The sequence below is a fragment of the Amblyomma americanum genome, chromosome 9, assembly GCF_052857255.1.
Source record: "Amblyomma americanum isolate KBUSLIRL-KWMA chromosome 9, ASM5285725v1, whole genome shotgun sequence".
Classification (NCBI taxonomy): domain Eukaryota; kingdom Metazoa; phylum Arthropoda; class Arachnida; order Ixodida; family Ixodidae; genus Amblyomma; species Amblyomma americanum.
In genome coordinates, this window is record NC_135505.1 from 106,574,732 (window position 1) to 106,593,435 (window position 18,704).

Here is an 18,704-nt window from a genome sequence, read left to right on the forward strand (position 1 = left end):
CGTAATCTAGATTTTATCTCTGGCAATGTGGCCATATATAAAAGCTATGGAAAGAAGATAATTGATAGGCATGTTTTGTGCCTGCCTTTCAATCTGAGAACGCACAGTTAGGTACGTTTCATTCTTCTTCCGTTGGTTTCTGCAACAATGTGCGCTATTACCTTGTTTCTATTCTCGTTTATGAGGAGAATGCGGAACTGGCACGAAGTTAAGACCTTCACGTGGGATCGGTAACTTTATCTGGCATTTTATTCGTCCCAGTGGCAGGGGGTGTTTCCAGAGTTTCGTGTAAGGCGTTGGCTGGTCCAGTACTGCAATTTGTCCATTAGCCGACGGCATTTTGCTCGCCGACGGTCATATTATACGACCGCTACTCAAACACACAATCATCTTTAAGTTCAGAGCACAGTTGTCAATTAATAGACAGTTTTAGCTTCACGTGCGTAGTAGGTTCACGTACGTAAACATGAGAAGTCTACGTATTCTGCGCGCAAGTCGTTTGAAACCCTTATAGTTACACGTACGCGACGCACGCCGCGCGTTACTCCTAGCGCCATTTGGCTGTTAGGCTGGTTTGGAGCTCTCTCAGTTCGAGATCTCGCGAGACCGTTGCTATGACGACGACCAACGCTACTTCGTCAGGCTTAACAGCTGAAAAATTGCCCTTCTGTCTGAAAAACAAAAGCTATTTGTCCCTTCAAAACTTATGCTAGGGTAAGAATGGGCAAATCGAAGGCGAATACTACAGTTTACAGCACAATATCGCGTCGATGGATTAGCGACGAAGCTGTTATCGCTGTGAAGCGGCGGGCAGGGTGCCGCCATGTTTGTCAACGCTACGTACGCAAGCAACGCTAAGACCGCAACGTAAGAATCCGAATCTCACGTACGTACGTGAGACTCGCGCATACCCTTTGCGTTCTGCGCATGCGCACTGGTCACCCGTAAGAGCTCTACGTACGTGAAGCTTCTACGTACGTGACACTAAAACTCTGTATGTGAGCGCTTGGTATTCACAATATTCAACACTGTTGGCGAAGCGGCGTTGACTACTTCTACCGTATGCCTGCAGCATTCCTAGGGAGACCGGTTCACGCAGGCACTTCCTGCTTATTTTTACGCGCATTGCCCAATAGAAGCGAGCGTCGATTTGTCGTCACGTTTGTCAGATATCGACTTGATGGACGTCAGCATTTGCTAATATTTGTGAATTCCCATTCCGCAATCACCAAAATTGTGAGTACGGCTCTTATCGGCTAGAATGTCCTACTCATCGCGGAAGGAGTCGGCGGGTTGGCGCGTAGAGGGAAATTTTTGAATAAAGCACATCGCCTAAAGTGTAAAGGCTCGTTTCAATTTTTTTCTGGCACAGGTAAAGCAGCAACAAGCGTACCTATCTGCCCAAGAGAGATCCAGCGGCCATTAGCCGACTCATTTCAACGTTGTCGATGGCCTCAAAACTATTGTAGATCGCGCTGGTTTCATTGTCAGTGGAGTGTGACAGACGGCTGCGTCAGAGAAGTCTTGCATCTGCCTGCCTGCCCAGCGAGCCTCGGTGTCGCATATACCGAGTGCGTCCAGGACATGAATATGCAAACGAAAACCTGCGTTATTGTTATCCCTTGCGCACAGTAATGTTGTTTTTTCCTGCGCTGTTCGTTCACTCTGCTAATTTTTGTGTGCTGTACCGACCCATGGCCTTTTTTCGTGTGCTGTTCCTTCGTGCCCCACTACAATCGCTCACAGGAGGACAGGAAATATGAACTTTGACCTCGTAGCCGGCAATTCAGACGACGCTCCTTCGTGTTCGCCCTTCTGATGACAAGCGAGCATTCAAGAAAGGTCGGTTTCAGTAGGAGGAGTTTTAAGGTCCATATCTTGATGTCACTTTTTTTTTAATACAAAGCGCGTTCAAGGCACTGAGACTTTGGAAACTCAATTGCTGGCTGTTGTATCTGTCACTATAGTACAAAGCCTGGACACGTTTAACGACAATGTCATTGCCTCGCTTAGAGGTATGAAGTGTCAGGAAATTCGACAAGTGTGTTGAGTCGAATGCCAACTTACGAAAAAATTAAAAGAATTTCCTCTTTGCGGGCAGCGCGTTAAACTGACAATAAACATAACACGTAATAATGTGACTTTGCAGCAATTTTATAAAGTTCAGTATCCATGTTAGTTCCTAGCTCAAAGTGGTGGGTTGCGGTTTACCTTATCTCCTTGTTACTACATTCGAACCACGATATAACGAAATAGCTTATAATTAAATAATGGATATAACTATAGAATGGCGATTTTCTTTGGAATCTCTGTTAGCGCGGATAATAGCGAAGCTGTTGTTATAACGAAGTAATCGCCGGGAACCTTCAACTTCTCTGCAAGGAGGTTAAACTATATTTCTTAACGCGTTATGAGCCTCTCGTAGAGGATACAGTTCATTTAGGGCTCCATTTTCAGTTACAGTTTATTTTTTTCGTTCCGTGGTGCAGTAGCTGTAATTTCATGTCCGTTTATATTCAGGGTCCCAAGAAACTCAAGGTGTGCAGGAATAAATAAACACCACATTTTGCACATGGGAATCAAAGTTTAGCCTGGCTTTCAGGTGATGAGGGCAGTGGGAGGCACCAGACATGCGCCATTTAGAAATCACCATTTGCAAGCAGTAATCCAGATGATATTCTCAACGAAACCTTTCTACAGCTTTCATTTTAACTCGACACTGAAAATTACACCGCAGTGGTCCTCAGTGGTCCTCCTTGAAGTGGCGAGCCAGTGTTTTGGAGGACATTCTAGCAAGAGCTTCAAAGTCTAAGGCCGGGATGAAAAAAATGGTGCAAAGCTGACTACAATGTTTATTCAATTACATATGTGATAACCAGTTGGTCGTTCGTGCTGTGTGCGCACTGTTAACTACTGAAGTCTCCCCCTTTCAGTGAATTCATTTTAGCCACCTCGGCTTCCTTGTAAGTGGTGTTCAGGCTATGGGCGATTTCTATGCCCACTCGAGAAACAACTTCATTCTCCAACTTCTTCGTCATGTCGGCTGGAAAGTCAATGGACACGGGGAGGGGCACCAGCCTGATGATGATGAGTTTTTATGAAGCAAGGGTAGCTTTTGCCAAAAAGCGCCATAGCACAAGATAGGTTTCATTGCACAAAGTGGGGTCAAATACCCATTTCCCGAGCATTTCACCCTAAAGAACACAAGCACCAGGCAGGGAAACGTTTGTACCCATTGTATCACCGGTGTGTACCCGGCAGCACTGGAGATGGAACACCACACCTCCCGCATTGAGGTGGATTCTCAGACCACTAGGCCCCAGCTGCGGTCCGCGGAAGCAGTCTGGCTTGCGCAGACGCCATATAGAAATAAAATACCTTGGTACCTGAGCAAATGTAAGTACGGAAGTACAGCTGAAGAAAAATACTACCAGCTCTTTTTTTTCTGCCTGCTAATAGATTGCACAATGCCCGCCTGCATAATATATGGAGCTGCTAACTTTCTTTATGCTCAAAGAGAAACCACAAAAACAAGTGGGGCAAACTTTCTCGAAATTTAAGAGAAAAGCTTCTATACTCACCGCACCCGTCAATGCCTGATGTCGTCCGTGGGCACGTCGCAAATACATACCACCGGACAAAGCTCGTCGCCGCCAGATATGATATACTTATTATTTTTATGGCAACTTGATGCTGCGCTGCCCATCAAGCCCAAGAAGGCAGACGACAGCCTTCGCTCAGTTTAGCACGTAACGCAGCAGAGCGCCGACAATCCGCATTTCTTTAGTGCGTCTCTGTTAAATATTGACGAATTGTGTAAACTTCATGACTGTCATGAATATCCCCGGAGAACACTCGTACCGAAAGAATGGACTAGGCGACAGGTGTAGCCACACAGACGCACATTTAATACGCCCTACGTGACACACACACTAGCTCACAAAACAATACTAATACAAAACAAAAAGACTATAAATACACAAGACCCGGTAACACTGCTACCAGCGTCTACTACTAGCGTTCTACTGTTAGTGGTCGGCGTTCGAGCTCGCGGTTAGCTCGCGGTTGGTTCGGTGCGGCTACGGCGTTGTATAGGTTCAATAGCCGGCGTCGAGGCAGCGTTCGACGTGCTCAGGCTGGCGTCACTGGCGGCGTCGCTGGCTGCGTCGTACAAGCTCCCAGTCCAAGCGCCCGTAGAGGTGATGCCTGTGTTGTTGACGTTGGGGGCACCACCCGGATGGGTGGCGACAGCGCTGGAGACACGCCTGGCCGTAGCAGGTGGTAGCGTCCTCAGTTAACTCCCCGGAACGGGCTCAGGCACGGCAGAAAGTCCACGATGCGAAGCCGTAGAACGCGAGCTCATGGGAGCAGTAGCCGGCGTCGCTGTCTTCCATCCGAAGCGTCCCTGACCCGCCGGAGCCTCCGCTTCTCTGTTCTTTCCTCCCGTGCCTCGCTCTCCCTCGCCCTTTTATAGCCTTGGCGTGAGTCCACGTAAGCCTTGTCGTCGTCTTCTCCTTCTCTTCTTCTCCACCAATCATCTCTCTCCACCTCACAGAATGCTTCTTCATCTTCTTTAGTCTTTGGTTTATTCACGTCATCCTTATCGCCAACCTCTTCGTCTTCTTCACATCTCTTTCCTTCATAATTTTATTTTAGACTCCCTATTATACGTGACAATGACCACCAGGGTGTTTCTTGTGTTGAAATATTATTAATGGTTTGCTGAAGAAAGCGCACCGAGCGCCATGAGAATGAAGTTTAGAATTTTTGTCTCTTTCTTCTTTTCGCAGACAGTCGCAAAAACGTAAATGACTGCGGATTCCGTTTTGTCATCTTGAAGTTCCTCTTTGTAATGCACCAAAATGCAAATATTTCTGCCCTAAAATGCATAACCTTACACGCCACTCATGCTAGACATGGCAGCTGGGCGTCCTATTTAGGGCATATTTATCGCATAATGATCCCGCATTACGAATTGAAATGAACTAGCGCGGTAGCAAAGTGGCTTTGGCGTTCTGCTGTTCCTCCTAAGGTCGAGAACCTGCTTGCTTTGCGATGCGTGCACACGTTAAAGGTCTTTATTGGCTGAAGACAATCATGAGGTATTTACTACGGCCTCTCGCACACCGTCGACGAGAAGCTACACGCTTATCCCCATTCTGTGTGCTTCGTATACGCGTCAGTGCTCCCATGACTACGTAGACTGAACGGATGAATTAACCGGTTGTTGCACATCCCACCCAGTTAATGCAAAGTATCTTTAACACTAGAAACTCTCTGGCTTTTTCCCTGGCCCAAAAGTGCTAAGCACTGCTTCTAATATCTGCCCCAAATCGAACCGCTATTACAGTGTGGCTTTTTCCTGTGAGAGGAAGGCACCCTCCGATGCCTTCCAGAGTCGATTGCAATATTTAGACGTGGTCGCACTTAAAAGGTGTTGCAAAATAAATTAACTGCAGAGAATAACTTTAAAGTAGAACTAGGGGCACGAATATGCTGCGTTCGTGGGTGCCAAAGCATGAGCGTTCAAAGTAGAGTGTAGAGAGCTGGAATATCTATAGCGTTCATGTGGTGCAGTCGCTAAGATGCGAATCCATGACGGTATAAAAACGACCATTGTTGACGAGCTCCTCGGTCACCACCTATTTGGGCCTCATGTCAAAGATCACCTGACGTCGTATATGGCGACCAAGTCGAAATGAATACAGTAATTGGGAAAGTTCAGATCCCTATGGTTATAGCATTGGCAGTCAAGACTCAGACACACCTGCGCATGAAGTTGGTTAGACACAGAGAACGAAGGCAATGATGCAGTGCTTAATGCTTTATGATGCTTAATGCTTAATGCTTTATGCAAACTAGTGTCTTCACTCCAAAAAAAGCAGCGCCTTCAATGCCATTTCTTCTGCGTCTCTTTAAAATCATACACAAGCTCTGAGATAATCTTGTCCTACACGTAACATAAGCATCCACTCTACTATTATATATGCAGATTTTGCTGCCATGTGGAACAGTCTGGAACAACACCCGCCAATCATTAAAGCAGACAGCTTCCATCGACCCTCTAAAAGGAACTAGTAGCTACAAGATCGATAATAATGGCTTTGCAAAAACATCCACAGACAGTACACTATATCAGGCAATAAAAACGAACTTATGACGCAAATGTTGATATGTCAAGACATTACTCGTACCAAAATTCATTTGTTTCGAGGCCTAGAACAGAAAAATTATAACGTCGTATTTTGTCGCTAAAAGAAAAGAAAACGATTGACAAGTTCATTGCTTATCGCACAGAACAATGAGTTTCCCAGGGATCAAACGTGGACAGCTCCTTCACTCAACGACAATGAATCTTTTATGCTATGCCCTTACCGTGAGATTCAGAGATAAACCTGTCGCAGGACTCACGCTAAAGAGAATAGCCAGACTTTGAGTCACCTCTTCACAATGAGGTCACCAAAAATGAGCTCACCTGACCGAAAAGCTCTTGAAATTGCCACGGACAAAAAACTGTGAGACAATGAACCAACTGATAGCACGGATGTCAAAACGTTCATTGCACACCAGTTCCTCATTTTTTCCTAGGACAGAGGTGGAAAATTGATAAGTTGACCTCTGTGGTGAAACCAAAGCAAATAGAATGACACACTCCCTCTGTCAAAATGATGTTTCAACCATATAACAAGCAAAAAGGTTGTTGTCCCACAGAACAATGTGTGGTGCACAGATCAAGTACGTCCAGAGTTTTTCCTCAATACCGATGAGTCTTTCATAACTGGTCTTTTCCATGAGGAATAGATAAAATATTGGGCCTGGACGTAGGCAAGAAAAAATCGGATGGTGCAATCACGTGTTTTCAATCCGTTGTTGGGTTCTTCCTATCAGTCGCTACTACCCCCAGAGGCGCCTTATAAGCCCGTAGTTGGTGGACGCTCCCATGCACTGAACTTCAATTCAACGAGACTACCTGGAGCCTCTGGTAAGTCATCATCAGTGTCTTCACTCCTGTAGCCATTTGCAGATGCCTACTGAAACGTCAGTAGGACTTGAATTCACATTCACCATTTAATTCCAAATTATGGACTCACACCTCCACTGTTTGCCGCTGACATGACATTTGAAAGTCACTTTCAAAAATATGTTGTCGAGCCTGTCAGTTCAAAAAAGGTAGTGGGTCGAAAATGCTCAACAGTGGACATTTGGTATACTTTGTGCATCTAGCCCCAGTTCTGTGAAAAACTACCCTTAAGAATTTTATTCGTAAGACGTGTCGCGCAAACAGTTGCTCTTGCTTGGACAGAACAGGAGATGGAATTTGTAGCAAACGGAATGCATCCGTTCAGAGCAGTCCAGTCATATTGTTCGTGTTAATCATCATCATTTATTTATCATTAAAGGCTCTTGGCTTAGGGCATTACATAAGCAGTTGTTACACAATATAATGGTCGGTAACATTAACAAGAGATACAAGGTGCAGGATTCATGTTCAACATTAACATTATCAACATTATCAAAACCATCAACACAAAGAATTACACAGCGGCTCAAGAACAACTTGCAGAAAGTTAAAAAAACACACAAGCGCACAATCAAAAACACGGCAAAATAACTCAGCCCTTGAAATGTGCTGTTAATAACTGCCTGAATTTATTAGCTTCTATTTCAGTAACTACAAAATCCGGTAGGTCCTTCCACAATGTAATGGAGCCAGGTAAAAAGATTTATTAAATGAGTTTGTGGAGCCGTATATGCGCTGCCAACTTAAAGTTAAAAAGTCGGCGTGAGGTGCCAATCGGCAGATGCAATACAGAGTTTCTTAGCTGTGGGGAGGTGTAGTACAATTTGTGAAATAAAAAAAAGCTGCGAAATTTTAGGCCGAGGGGCCAGGGGTTGAAGATCAAGGGATGCGTTGTTAATAGTTACACTGTGTCGTCTGTCATACTGTGATGTGATAAAACGGGCCGCGCTATTTTGTATGGCTTCAAGCTTATCGGTAAGACATTTCTGATGGGGATTCCAGATCTCCGAGGCATATTCGAGTTTGGAATGGATCAATGTTACGTACGTGAGTTCACGAATAGAATGGGTTGAAAAAGCGAGGGACCGTCTGATAACACCACGCAACTTGTAAGCATCTGTACAAAGTTTTGCAAAGTGATGATACCAGGTTAGTTTGCTGTTCATAATGATTCCAAGATACCTGTATGCTTCTGCTTCGAAGAGTGGTGGGGAATTTAATGAATACGGATAGCTGAGGTGATTCCGCTTTCTCGATACATGCATAAACTTACATTTAGAAATGTTCGGTTGCATAAGTCATGACGTACACCATGTTTCTATGCGGTTCAAGTCACGTTGAAGCAGAGTCTGATCATCTGGAGTAGATATGCGCCCGTAAATGACGCAATCGTTTGCGAAGAGGCGGACACAAGACGATATGGCATTAGAAAGATTGTATATAAATAGCAGAAAAAGGAGTGGCCCAAGCATCGATTCCTGAGGAACACCAGAGATGACTGTAGTATTGTCCGATCTGTGTTTGCCTCTTACTGTATACTGGGAGCGGTCGCGCAGAAAGCAGTCAATCAATGATAAGATCAAAGGGTTAATGTGGAGGTGCCATTAAACGCCGATGCGGAACGCGATCGAAGGCTTTAGAGAAGTCTAGGTAAACGACGTCAGTTTGAAAAGGAGAATCGAAGTTCAAGTGAAGGTCTGTGGTGAATTCGAAAAGCTGGGTCTGTGGTGAATTCAAAATTAGTGTTACCGGTGCTGTTGCTTATTCACCGCGTTCCTTTGTACTATTGCCAAGAAAAACTGAGGCCATCTTGAAAGTACACGTTGCGGGGCTAGTTGGTTCAGGACACTTTTCATAGAGAAGAAATTCATCTTTGCAGGAGGGCTGTGCTCTGTTCTATAAACATAATATTATCTTCGGCAATGGATTTCTCATGCGTATTTTGAGCCCGGCCTTCCAATGAAAGCGCTGAATTTATTTTCTTCGTAAACTCAGATGGCCCTTGGATTCCACCACTGTTCTTCCTATAATAAATGCAGCTATGTTCTGCCACTCATTACTTTCGAAAGCGCACCCATAGTCTGGGACATTTTGTCACAGCATTCGTGCAGCAGCTCATTGCGGGAAAATTTTTCTTGAAACAAGGATATCAACACAAACAGCAAGGACGAGGGGCAACGTTGGCGAGGACATAAATAACAAAACAATGCAGTATCTTCGGAGAACCTTGAAAGAAGGCAAGCTGCACGCGACAGTGAAAAAATGAAAGGGCTCAGCATAAATGACACGAGCTGTACTTGAAAAGGATCGCAACTGCCGAAGTTAGAAAGACCACAACCGCACGTAGAAGTGACGAATTGAAAAACCACATCACAATGTGATACAAAATGCACATGAAAAGGAAAAAACCTGCGACAAGAAACTTACGTGAAAAGGAAGCCCAATTTTTTTAGGAGGACGCAAACAGAAGGGGAGCTAGCAAATTCATCCGGACGCTAGTGGCGGTGGCCATCTTACGTTAGAGACAATGGGGCACATTAAAACCCCCATAGGAGAGATTACCACGCACGTATTTCAGGCCACCGATAATGAGCGCCTCTTCCTTCGCTCCACTTTGATCATTCTACCAGTTTCCTATGGTCTGCGTATTTCAGTTCATATTTTAGGTTGCACATCAGAGCAGTTGTCATCAGGCAAACAATGAAGTATCCACATCACTCTAAAACACATCTTTCCGGCATTTATGATAACCGCTACAACCGTATCATCGATAGTTTCGGCATCAGACGTAAATGTTTTCATGAAATGTGTACAGTTTTTCATCCAATTTCATCATCGCCTGGCGCACTGCTAGCGTTGAAATAATGTCGCGGAATTAACTTCACTAAGCTCAGTCAACATTTCCGTGATTTCAGGTGCAACTATGTTGGTGCAAGTGGCATTCCTACTAATGCTTGCAGGTAAGCTTCAGTCCTTTTCTTTATTCTTTTACGAACAAAAGCCGCCCTAAGTATCCTACGGATACATAGCGGGTGAGCCCTTTTTTCCCCAACACCCTCAACATGAACTCAGTGGGCTTTGGCGTGTTTTTAATACAACAAACACCTCCTCCCCCTACTCTGCAAGCCATATGGCTTCGTACTGCAACGCCGCCAGGCTCCTGTGGCGTTCCACATGCCCAGAGTTTTATTGCTTCGTACTCATCCTGAAACTTGTGTGTAGCGCAGTAGGAGAGCTTTTTACGCCACCTAAGTTTACGTCGAAGCGGCAGTGGATAGACTAGAGGATATTACCGAAGCAGTAGACTGTTGTGGACTTATGACAGCTGGAATTGCGCCTTAGGTAAAGGGCAATGCCTATTAACAAAGCTAAAAAACAATCGATCTAAAAATACGGACAGAAAATATAAACATTTATATACCAAGATCACCTACATAGACATGCAAGACCACAGAACGGTAGTTAAACTGTAAAATAGCTTTAACCACTAAGGCCTCTCGTGACATATTTCAAGCCTGATCATGACAGAAAAAAAAAAGCACTTTCGTTTTCACTTTGGTTTCGGTTTCAGGCTCGGTTATAAACTCAAGCATCCTTCAGACAAAGATCGGCGAAATCGGACTTAAGCTTCGCTTTAAGGACACAACGCGAAAGCGTCAACTGGTCGATTCCCATATAAGCGGACCTGGCCACTCTGTACTTTACATTCATAGATAGCTGGTAATCCTCATGCCAATCTAAGCTCACTGTTGCAGCGGTTAATCGATGCGCCACTTCCATGCAATGGCAGGCGTTGCCACCGTCGGGGCTTGCGAGACCGAAGTTGCTTTTCCAGAGGCAGCTTAAAGTAACGGAGAAAGGCTTCTGACACATAAACACCGGCGAAATCTCAGATTGAGGGTTGTAGTGCTCGCGCACTAAAAAAAACTTTGCGTGAAAGAGACCCTTAGGCGAGAAGGAGGCTATAACTCCTTGCCTCGTTTCTATTACTATCTGGGTACGAATTTCGGTGGAGTAACGCCTACTAAAACCACCAAAATCAAACAGGCAGAAATTCTATCAACTAGTGGGAGCCTAATTTCTATAATTCATTACTCAAAATGACGTAGGTAACCGTAGTCAACTAGACGGCCAGTGGAGGCTAAGATTGTGACGTCAGCCTCTCTTGTAGCATTTTCTTTCCTAGTTCAGTCGCAACAATAATAAACATGACATTGTGCAGCCCTCCTACTCCCTTGTCTCTTATTGTTTCAGTGCCAACAAGGATCGAATTTCTGTCAGGCGTGGCGGTGTAGTAAAAGGCCATGAGGATTTCGTCGCGTCCGACAGTCATTGACGGCGCTGCCAATAGCCGGAGCATGCACAAGACACGAAACGACAAAAACCGCGAGAAACACAGGACAGAGGCAGTATTTTCGCAGTTTTTTGTTGTTTTGAAGTCTTACCAAGCGGCCGATGAATGCACCTTCCTAAGGCAAAAGGTACGCCTGAACGTTCGTTTTCAGGCTCTCTGTTTCACAGGCCTTGGTAAGCACCGCGCGCTGCCGGTTTCTTCCCTCAGCTACGACGTTGTTGGCATCCTTCAAAGCCTCTGGCCTGCTAACACCATTAACATTCGGCTACCCTGAAAAGCACTTCAGTCCGCCAGCGAACTATACCGCAACGAACACCGCCTCCTTCATACGGAAGCAAGACGATGGCGAGAGCGCCTGGGACAATATCCCCGTCCTTTTCCTCCTGGCCAATGACTCCAACTTCGATGCAACATTATCATTTGCCGGTCAAGGAAACGTCGCGGTCGTGGGGCCCGCCCAAGAGAAGTAATTTAAAAAACGAACGAAGAGTGCTAAGAAAGAGAATAATTGCTCATTGGGATCAGCAGAGTTGAGTTGAGTTGAGGTGTGGAATGCTACAGCTGGGGTTAGCCTTGCTTTATCTGCCGGCAATTGCTCACCGTAGCGTTCCATCTATATTACCAATCTCCTAAAGCCTGTCGCATCTACCCCGCTATGCGCACAGTCTCTTATAATAGCACACATTCTCTCCCGCAGTCACCATCTATGCACACAATCAATCCACACAGTCCACATCACAGTACACTCCAGAAGTCACCATCTATGCACATATTCAGTCACCGTAGAACATAGGCCATTGTAGTGCCACAATCCATACACACATTCACTCACAATATAACGTAGTCGACTTCAGAAGACACCATCTACGCCCATAATCAATTACAGTAGGCCATAGTCTGTTCCTGTTGTCACAATTTAGAAACAAGATCCGTGTCCTGCAGAAATGTTAAAAGAAGGCGTGCAGCCTCCCTTCTGCATGTCTCGTTTCTACTAGGCTAGACAATGTCCTGAACTGTGCTGTGACGGGTTCCTGACTTCTTGAAGGAAGCGAACATCACATACCTTTCCGCGTTGTACTCTGGGCAGTATATAATATAATGTTCGATATCCCCGCACACACCACACAAAGAGCAGAGCGGAGACGATGCTATGCCCGTCTTATGCATCCATGCAGGAGTGCGAGCAGCAGAAGCCATTGCGTGGTGAATGCGATACGTCTGCTCAGGTATAGAGGCTGTGCTCTATCATCGCATCAAAGGGCAAATCATCAAATTGATTTTTTTAGAACTGTTGACGGCAGCTGAGCGAAATTACTTACGATTAGAAAACCAGTCCACAGTTTTGGTTTCAGTTGCAAGTTCGGTGATTACTTGATAGAAAATTTCTTCCCATCGGCCACTCACCACAAGAACGTGGCTTTTTTTTTTACTATATAGCTCCACTGCATTATACAAGCGAAGGAAACCGACATCCTCCGATTCCTTCTGGTCGTAGCGGAAGTGCACTGGCAGTTGTACATTTTGTCGAAGAAAGCGCTTCACTCTCTACGTAATTTGGTCGGAGTCGACAGCTCCCAGAGTGAGCACAGTAACCAGGATACTAGATCAAATAGAGTACAAGTTCTTAGAGCGTAATGACGTGAAGTTAGCAAGTTGGGCGCAGGTGATTAGGGGATAGTGAGTGTTTACAGAATTTTTTTTTAACAATGAGCCGAGCCTACTGTGAGTAATGGGCTGTATTTTTGGGCTCACCATGTCTATTTTCCGGAACCAGCTCGTTCTTGCTTATTCAAAGAACTCGCTCTTTTTCTGGCACTCGCGCTTATACAAGAGCAGGGCAAACCTTCCTTTACGTTGTCCGCAGTGCCTCCAATATTTGCCTATACGTACAGCGAGGGGTTCTTCGAGTTGATCAAATCAATCACTGTTTGTCTCGCCTACACAAGGATTATGCGGGGCCACTTGAATGCCATAAGATCTTTATTCTCGTGGACATAGAAACGACATAGATTGAGGCAGAGCCTCCGTAGTCTGCAACGGTGAAGTAAGTGTTGACGCTCTGTGTAGAATTTTGCAATGAATCGGTTTGTCCAATACTCTGCTGTCACAATGCTCCGCAGTCTTCGAGTGTGGTCACGGCATGTTCCTTCCATCTCAACCACATGTGGCATCAGAGTAGAATGACTTATTTACCATAGTTAAACGGTATGGCTCAGCGTGTTTTGTCCGCTATCAAAGAAGGGCTAAAGAAATCAAAGTGCGCACCATGCAGATTTGCATTAATAAGTTCCTGCTAAGTCACCTGCGAGGTACTGCTCGGAGGAGGAGGAAGAAAAACATTTGAGAGCATAAATACAAGGTGGGTTCAGTAGGAGGACATATAGGTCGCCATTATAATTCTGCCCCTTTCAACCCCCCCAAAAAAAGATTTCTGGTCGAGGGGACTGTGACTATGAAGGGTATCCTCCCAGCGTTCATACGTTGGATCGAGATTGCTGTTCAAGTCTGGCTTTTCTTGACATTCCCAAAATGCGTGAAATAGTGTGCCGACTGCTCCACAGAAGAGGCAGGACGAATCGTAGGTGTCTGCATACCATTTACTCTTCAAGCAGGGATTGGACAGATTATTAATCTGGAGTCGTCTGATTATGCATTATTCAATCTTGCTAAGGGTTTTATGAGGAAGAGGATATTTCCTTCTTATGATCTTATAGTACTCCATAATTTCTGCGTCGCTTAGTAAGGGACTGCTCGGTTTCAACCCTCGAACTCTTTTAGCCCCCTTTCCATTAGAGGGACATGCAGCGAAGATCGACCCCAACCCAAGATTCCAGATGATGCCTTTCTCGTCTTGTATGTTTGTATAGTCACGGCAGTATTATTAAGCTGGAAAACAGCAGTTGTCCGGCGCTGTTGTGGCAAACTTAGGCAGTCGCCTGGAGATGGTAACCCCATCCGTGGGCTACAGCGCGGCACCTCGACTAGACACGACATCGAGAAGTTTGTCCTGATGGGGAATTTAGGCATATTATGTGAGGTACTCCGAAAACTTTCCAGCCCAGCACTCTCTGGCCAGTGTACTCTCGTAAACGCAACCCTGACTCTAGCAGTGGTCCCTCCCCCTCACTCTACTAGTACGAGGCAGCCACCAACGCTCCTTGTATTTAAGAGGAAATGAGTACCGTATCATAGCTCGCTGAGGCATGAAAACGTAGGGTCAAGAGCACTTCAGCTCGTATTTATATCCGTGGTTTTATAAGGGTCCAAAGAGACCGAATTAATATTCCAGTTTTCCGCCCTGCTCAGCCTACATGTGCCTTTACCTCAGGCCCCTTCAGACCTGCCACCGCATCTGACACCGTGTTTTACGATTGCAGCCTGCTCACAAACTATAACTGACCCTTCCCTTGATGTTTTTTGTTCCCTAGAGGGTTTCCTCCGCCGCCAAGCTGCGCTGAAAGGCTGCTCAAAGACCTCACTAGCTCTAGCATTCAGGCAAAAGTATGAGCCAGGCGGAATTACTCCACCACGGCATGAACCAACATGCCCAGCATCATGCGCGGCTTAGACACAGTGCCTCCTCAGGCAGACAGATCCACAGCAGGCTTCAGCATCAGCAACGGATAACGTCGCCCAGTGTCGCTCGAGTAAAGATTCCGTGCATTTACCGCCGCCAAATGTGCTCCCAGAAATCGGGACGTCCGGCACACACGAAGAGAGGAAGAGCGTTTTGGGGAACTCTCGGCTCTCACTAATGCAGAAACTCGGTAGCGTTAAGGCTCATGTTCTGCAGCAAAATTTTGTTGTTGTGGACCTCAGTAGCAAGGCACATACTCACGCCGGGAGACTGGCCATGGTCTTCTCATGGGTGTCAAAAATTATGGCATCGTGGGCTTTGCGAGCGAGAAATCCCCGTAAAATCAACTAGGTTGGCCATCGAGGCCTCGTCACCTGGCAGCATCGGAACCTGCTCTCCGGATTGTGAGCTGTGAGGAAGCTGACCACTGTAGCAGGTTGGGGTTTAATTAATTGACCGCAAGAAGGTCAAGGTCGAGCAACAAGGGTCACACAAGCCCCACTGGTGGCAGCACCTGCCATCGCAGGGCAGTGGCGCATCGCTTAACCGCTGCACCACTGCCACAGGAGTGGCATGAGGACTTTTAGGAATCTGTGAACGCAAATTCCAGATTTGCTACTCCTGTGTGATGGGCATTAACCCATCAACGCTATCGTATCATACCCATAAGACGGAACTGAAGTGTCGCCTCCACCTTTTTTATTTCTAAATGCAGGGGGGGCGGGCGGGGGTTGCGTCGTGGCTGCTTTTTACTTTTGAATATGCTTACCTTTTCCTTCACACACTACAACGTCTTGACATTTTTTTTCTTTCCTTGATCAATGCAGCTGCTTGCGCTTGGGAAAAGAGCTGGCGTTCAAACTTCGTCATCGACCGATTTCTGCCCACCGTCGGTTTGGTCCAGATTCCACTCCACGACATCTCATTCGACCTGGACCATACAGACGGAACATTCTCAGGTTTCATGGAGGTTCACCTCGAAAAAGGAACGCTGGGCAACTTGCGCAAAAGTGTGAGTAAACACTTTACGAGAAATGCTTTTCATCTTCTCCGAAGTTTGCTACGGCCCGATAAAAATACCACATGCTTTTGGTTCTTCTTGTAGGTAAAGTCTTAAAAATATCGCCCAAAAACAATGACAGACATGAGAACGAAAGTGAACCCGAACCTATGCGAGAACTAACGACATTCCACCTCCGAAAGGTATCCAGCTGAAAAAAGAAACTTTTCACAGTATAGAACTTGTATGATTAGAACCAAAAGCCCTTCGTCTGTAAGCACAGCCTTTTGCGCTACGCTCTAAGCAGTACCCTTTCTCGCTTCTTGTATATCTTCACCTTCGCCATCTTTCATTCTGCTCTTCCAAATGCTCGTCTCTAGTTACGGTGCTGGAGTTACCACGCAATTTATGCTGTTGAATTATAATATAACAAAGATAAACAATGTTGCAAAAAGTAGTTTTTGTCGCCGCCCAAAAAGGTGAAAAGGCAGCAAAGGCAAAAAAAAAAGTTTCAATAAGCCCTCTGAAGAGCGGGCGAGAGCTGTGCCGCTTGTAGCATCAAAAGTAATAAATGACGATGGGCGCTCTTGCCGTTGGGAAGAGCAGAAGCAGCTGAACGCGGTGGCACGTAAAGCATTAACAGCGACGAAGGAAGATAATCATGTTGTCCAGCTTAGAAAAGCGCCAGGTGGCAGAGGCCTAGCTGCGATGCTGCGAAACTATCCAGGCACATCATACAAACAGCCTCTACCTCTCTGCCGCCCAGACTTTTGATGTTTTGGGAGGAGGGGTAATGCAGGAGTATGGTGGCCCTGGTGTTTTGTGGCGTAAGCATGCTTAGACGTTTCTTTTCGGCACTATTTTCATCCAATAAAGAAAATAAAAGCGGTCTTGTGGCCTAAGAGTTGCGTACCCTTCTCACAATCTGAAGGTCTACGGTTCAACTCGCCGCTCTTTGGGAACATTCTTTTTTTTTTTGCTGATAACGTCCTCTGGGTTTTGTTGACAACTTTTAGTGGACGCCGACACAACGCGGAGTTTTATTGCTAGTGGGCAATGTAAGGCATTGGCTTTATAAGCTTTTCCTACAAAATACGGTGGGTGCATTGTTCAAGTGCGGTTTTTATACGTCGACGTTTTCTAACGCAGGTGCGGCGAAGAGGGGATTGCACTTTATATGATCACGCAAAGCACAACAAGCAAGAAATCAAGATCTGCTGCAGCTTGGGCTGCAGGGGCTTGGTCGCCAAGTACAATGGTGAGGTGATAATCGACAGAAAAACAACTTCGATGGTCGTCGAAGTGCTCGTCGACGGCGGCAACATTAGAACCTGCATCTATCCAGAAGGCAACTGTGCCAAATGTACGTTATATATAGGCGCACACGACTATAAATATTTCATTCCCTGTTTGTGCTTATCAGCAATCCATCCGTGTGCCCACTTCCTTAACTTTTGTTACACTCGTTTCAATTTCTTTTTCTGCCGTGCACTCCTTATTCTCTGGTGTCTAATATCGGCGTGTTTCACGCAGTTATAAATCTTTTTGCAAAGGCGGGGAGCTAGCTTCCCTGACAGTTAAAAAATGCTCCCATCAGCGGAGCTGCCAACTTTTGCGGTATGAATAACCTGCTAAGGGTAGACAGCAGGGATAGTTGGTTGTTTGCATTATTCGTCTTTGTCTCTTGCGCTGGTACCATGTTTCATAATAACGAATAATGTGCAATGCTGGAGACTTGCAGGTGATTTCATGGGTATTCATGCAATGAGTTAGTGATCGACATTTTCGATACGGAATTGCCTGATGGCCTGAACAAACGAATCTACAGTTATCTTTGTCCCAAAAAAAAGAAATTTCGCATCACGAAAAGGTGTACCCCGGCGCTTACGAGCACTGCCGGTTTTGCTTAATTTCGTTATAAATTACATGATTCTTTGAATCATGAATTATGATCATGTCGGTGGAAACTTTCCAAATTTCAAATTTTTGTAAGTAACATGACCAGCTAACACGGAAATGAGTATACTCTCTCGCTAATAATTGTGTTTTTCTGGCTTGCTCTGATAACTCGAGACCATCATTGCACACATTTTTGAGGGTGCCATTTCTGCTTGTTTGTTACTTCTTTGGAGCTGAAGAGTCATTGTGCAGCTAACTAAGCCTATTTTTGGGATTTTGAAAACGCTGATGCGTGCAAAGCAAGCGAGCGCATACACATACATACCGCAGACACCCTGATGCTTAGACGAAACGAGAAAGCTTCTTGCTGAGAACAGTTCTTTGGGTTCTTTTCAAATAGTTGGCATAAATTGGTTATAATTAGATTGTAACAAGCAGTTAAAAATGTGAGCTGCCGCCATTTTTGGCACCTTATATTCCTACAGTATCCAAAGCCGATACAAAACGGGTTGCATACATATTTGTGTACGGGCGTTAGTGACAAGGTTAAAATATATTGCGAGAAGATGCCTATATGTAATCACAAGTTATTAATGAATGTCATTGGTTGATCCCAGACATTCGTGTCGATGTCTAAAATACTTGCATTATTTTCTCGGTCATTTGCCCACGATACAGCGTTGGATAAAACAAGCCTGTACATTTAGATTTTTCTACTCTATACCCCCCCCCCCCCCCACTTGCGTGTTTCATAAAGGGACACTGAGGAGAACCCTATCAAAATTTTTTTGTTAGCATTATTTGATAGTTCGGCATTTCATGGCTTTGTTGACGCTTGTTCGGGAGCGAAAGA

At 45.4% G+C, this 18,704-nt stretch overlaps 1 protein-coding gene across 4 annotated transcripts in view; it reads left to right on the forward strand.

The window, feature by feature from the left end:
• Positions 1–6,825: 6,825 nt before the first annotated feature.
• LOC144103982 (uncharacterized) overlaps positions 6,826–18,704 on the forward strand; it is a 16,950-nt gene continuing 5,071 nt past the window's right edge. For all 4 annotated transcript variants that reach the window (XM_077636731.1, XM_077636732.1, XM_077636733.1 and 1 more), the window contains exons 1-4: positions 6,826–6,982; positions 9,937–9,981; positions 15,780–15,964; positions 17,102–17,315. In XM_077636731.1, coding sequence (XP_077492857.1) covers positions 6,841–6,982; positions 9,937–9,981; positions 15,780–15,964; positions 17,102–17,315 — 586 coding nt within the window. In that variant the 5' untranslated portion in view covers positions 6,826–6,840. The remainder of the gene's footprint in view (positions 6,983–9,936; positions 9,982–15,779; positions 15,965–17,101; positions 17,316–18,704) is intronic.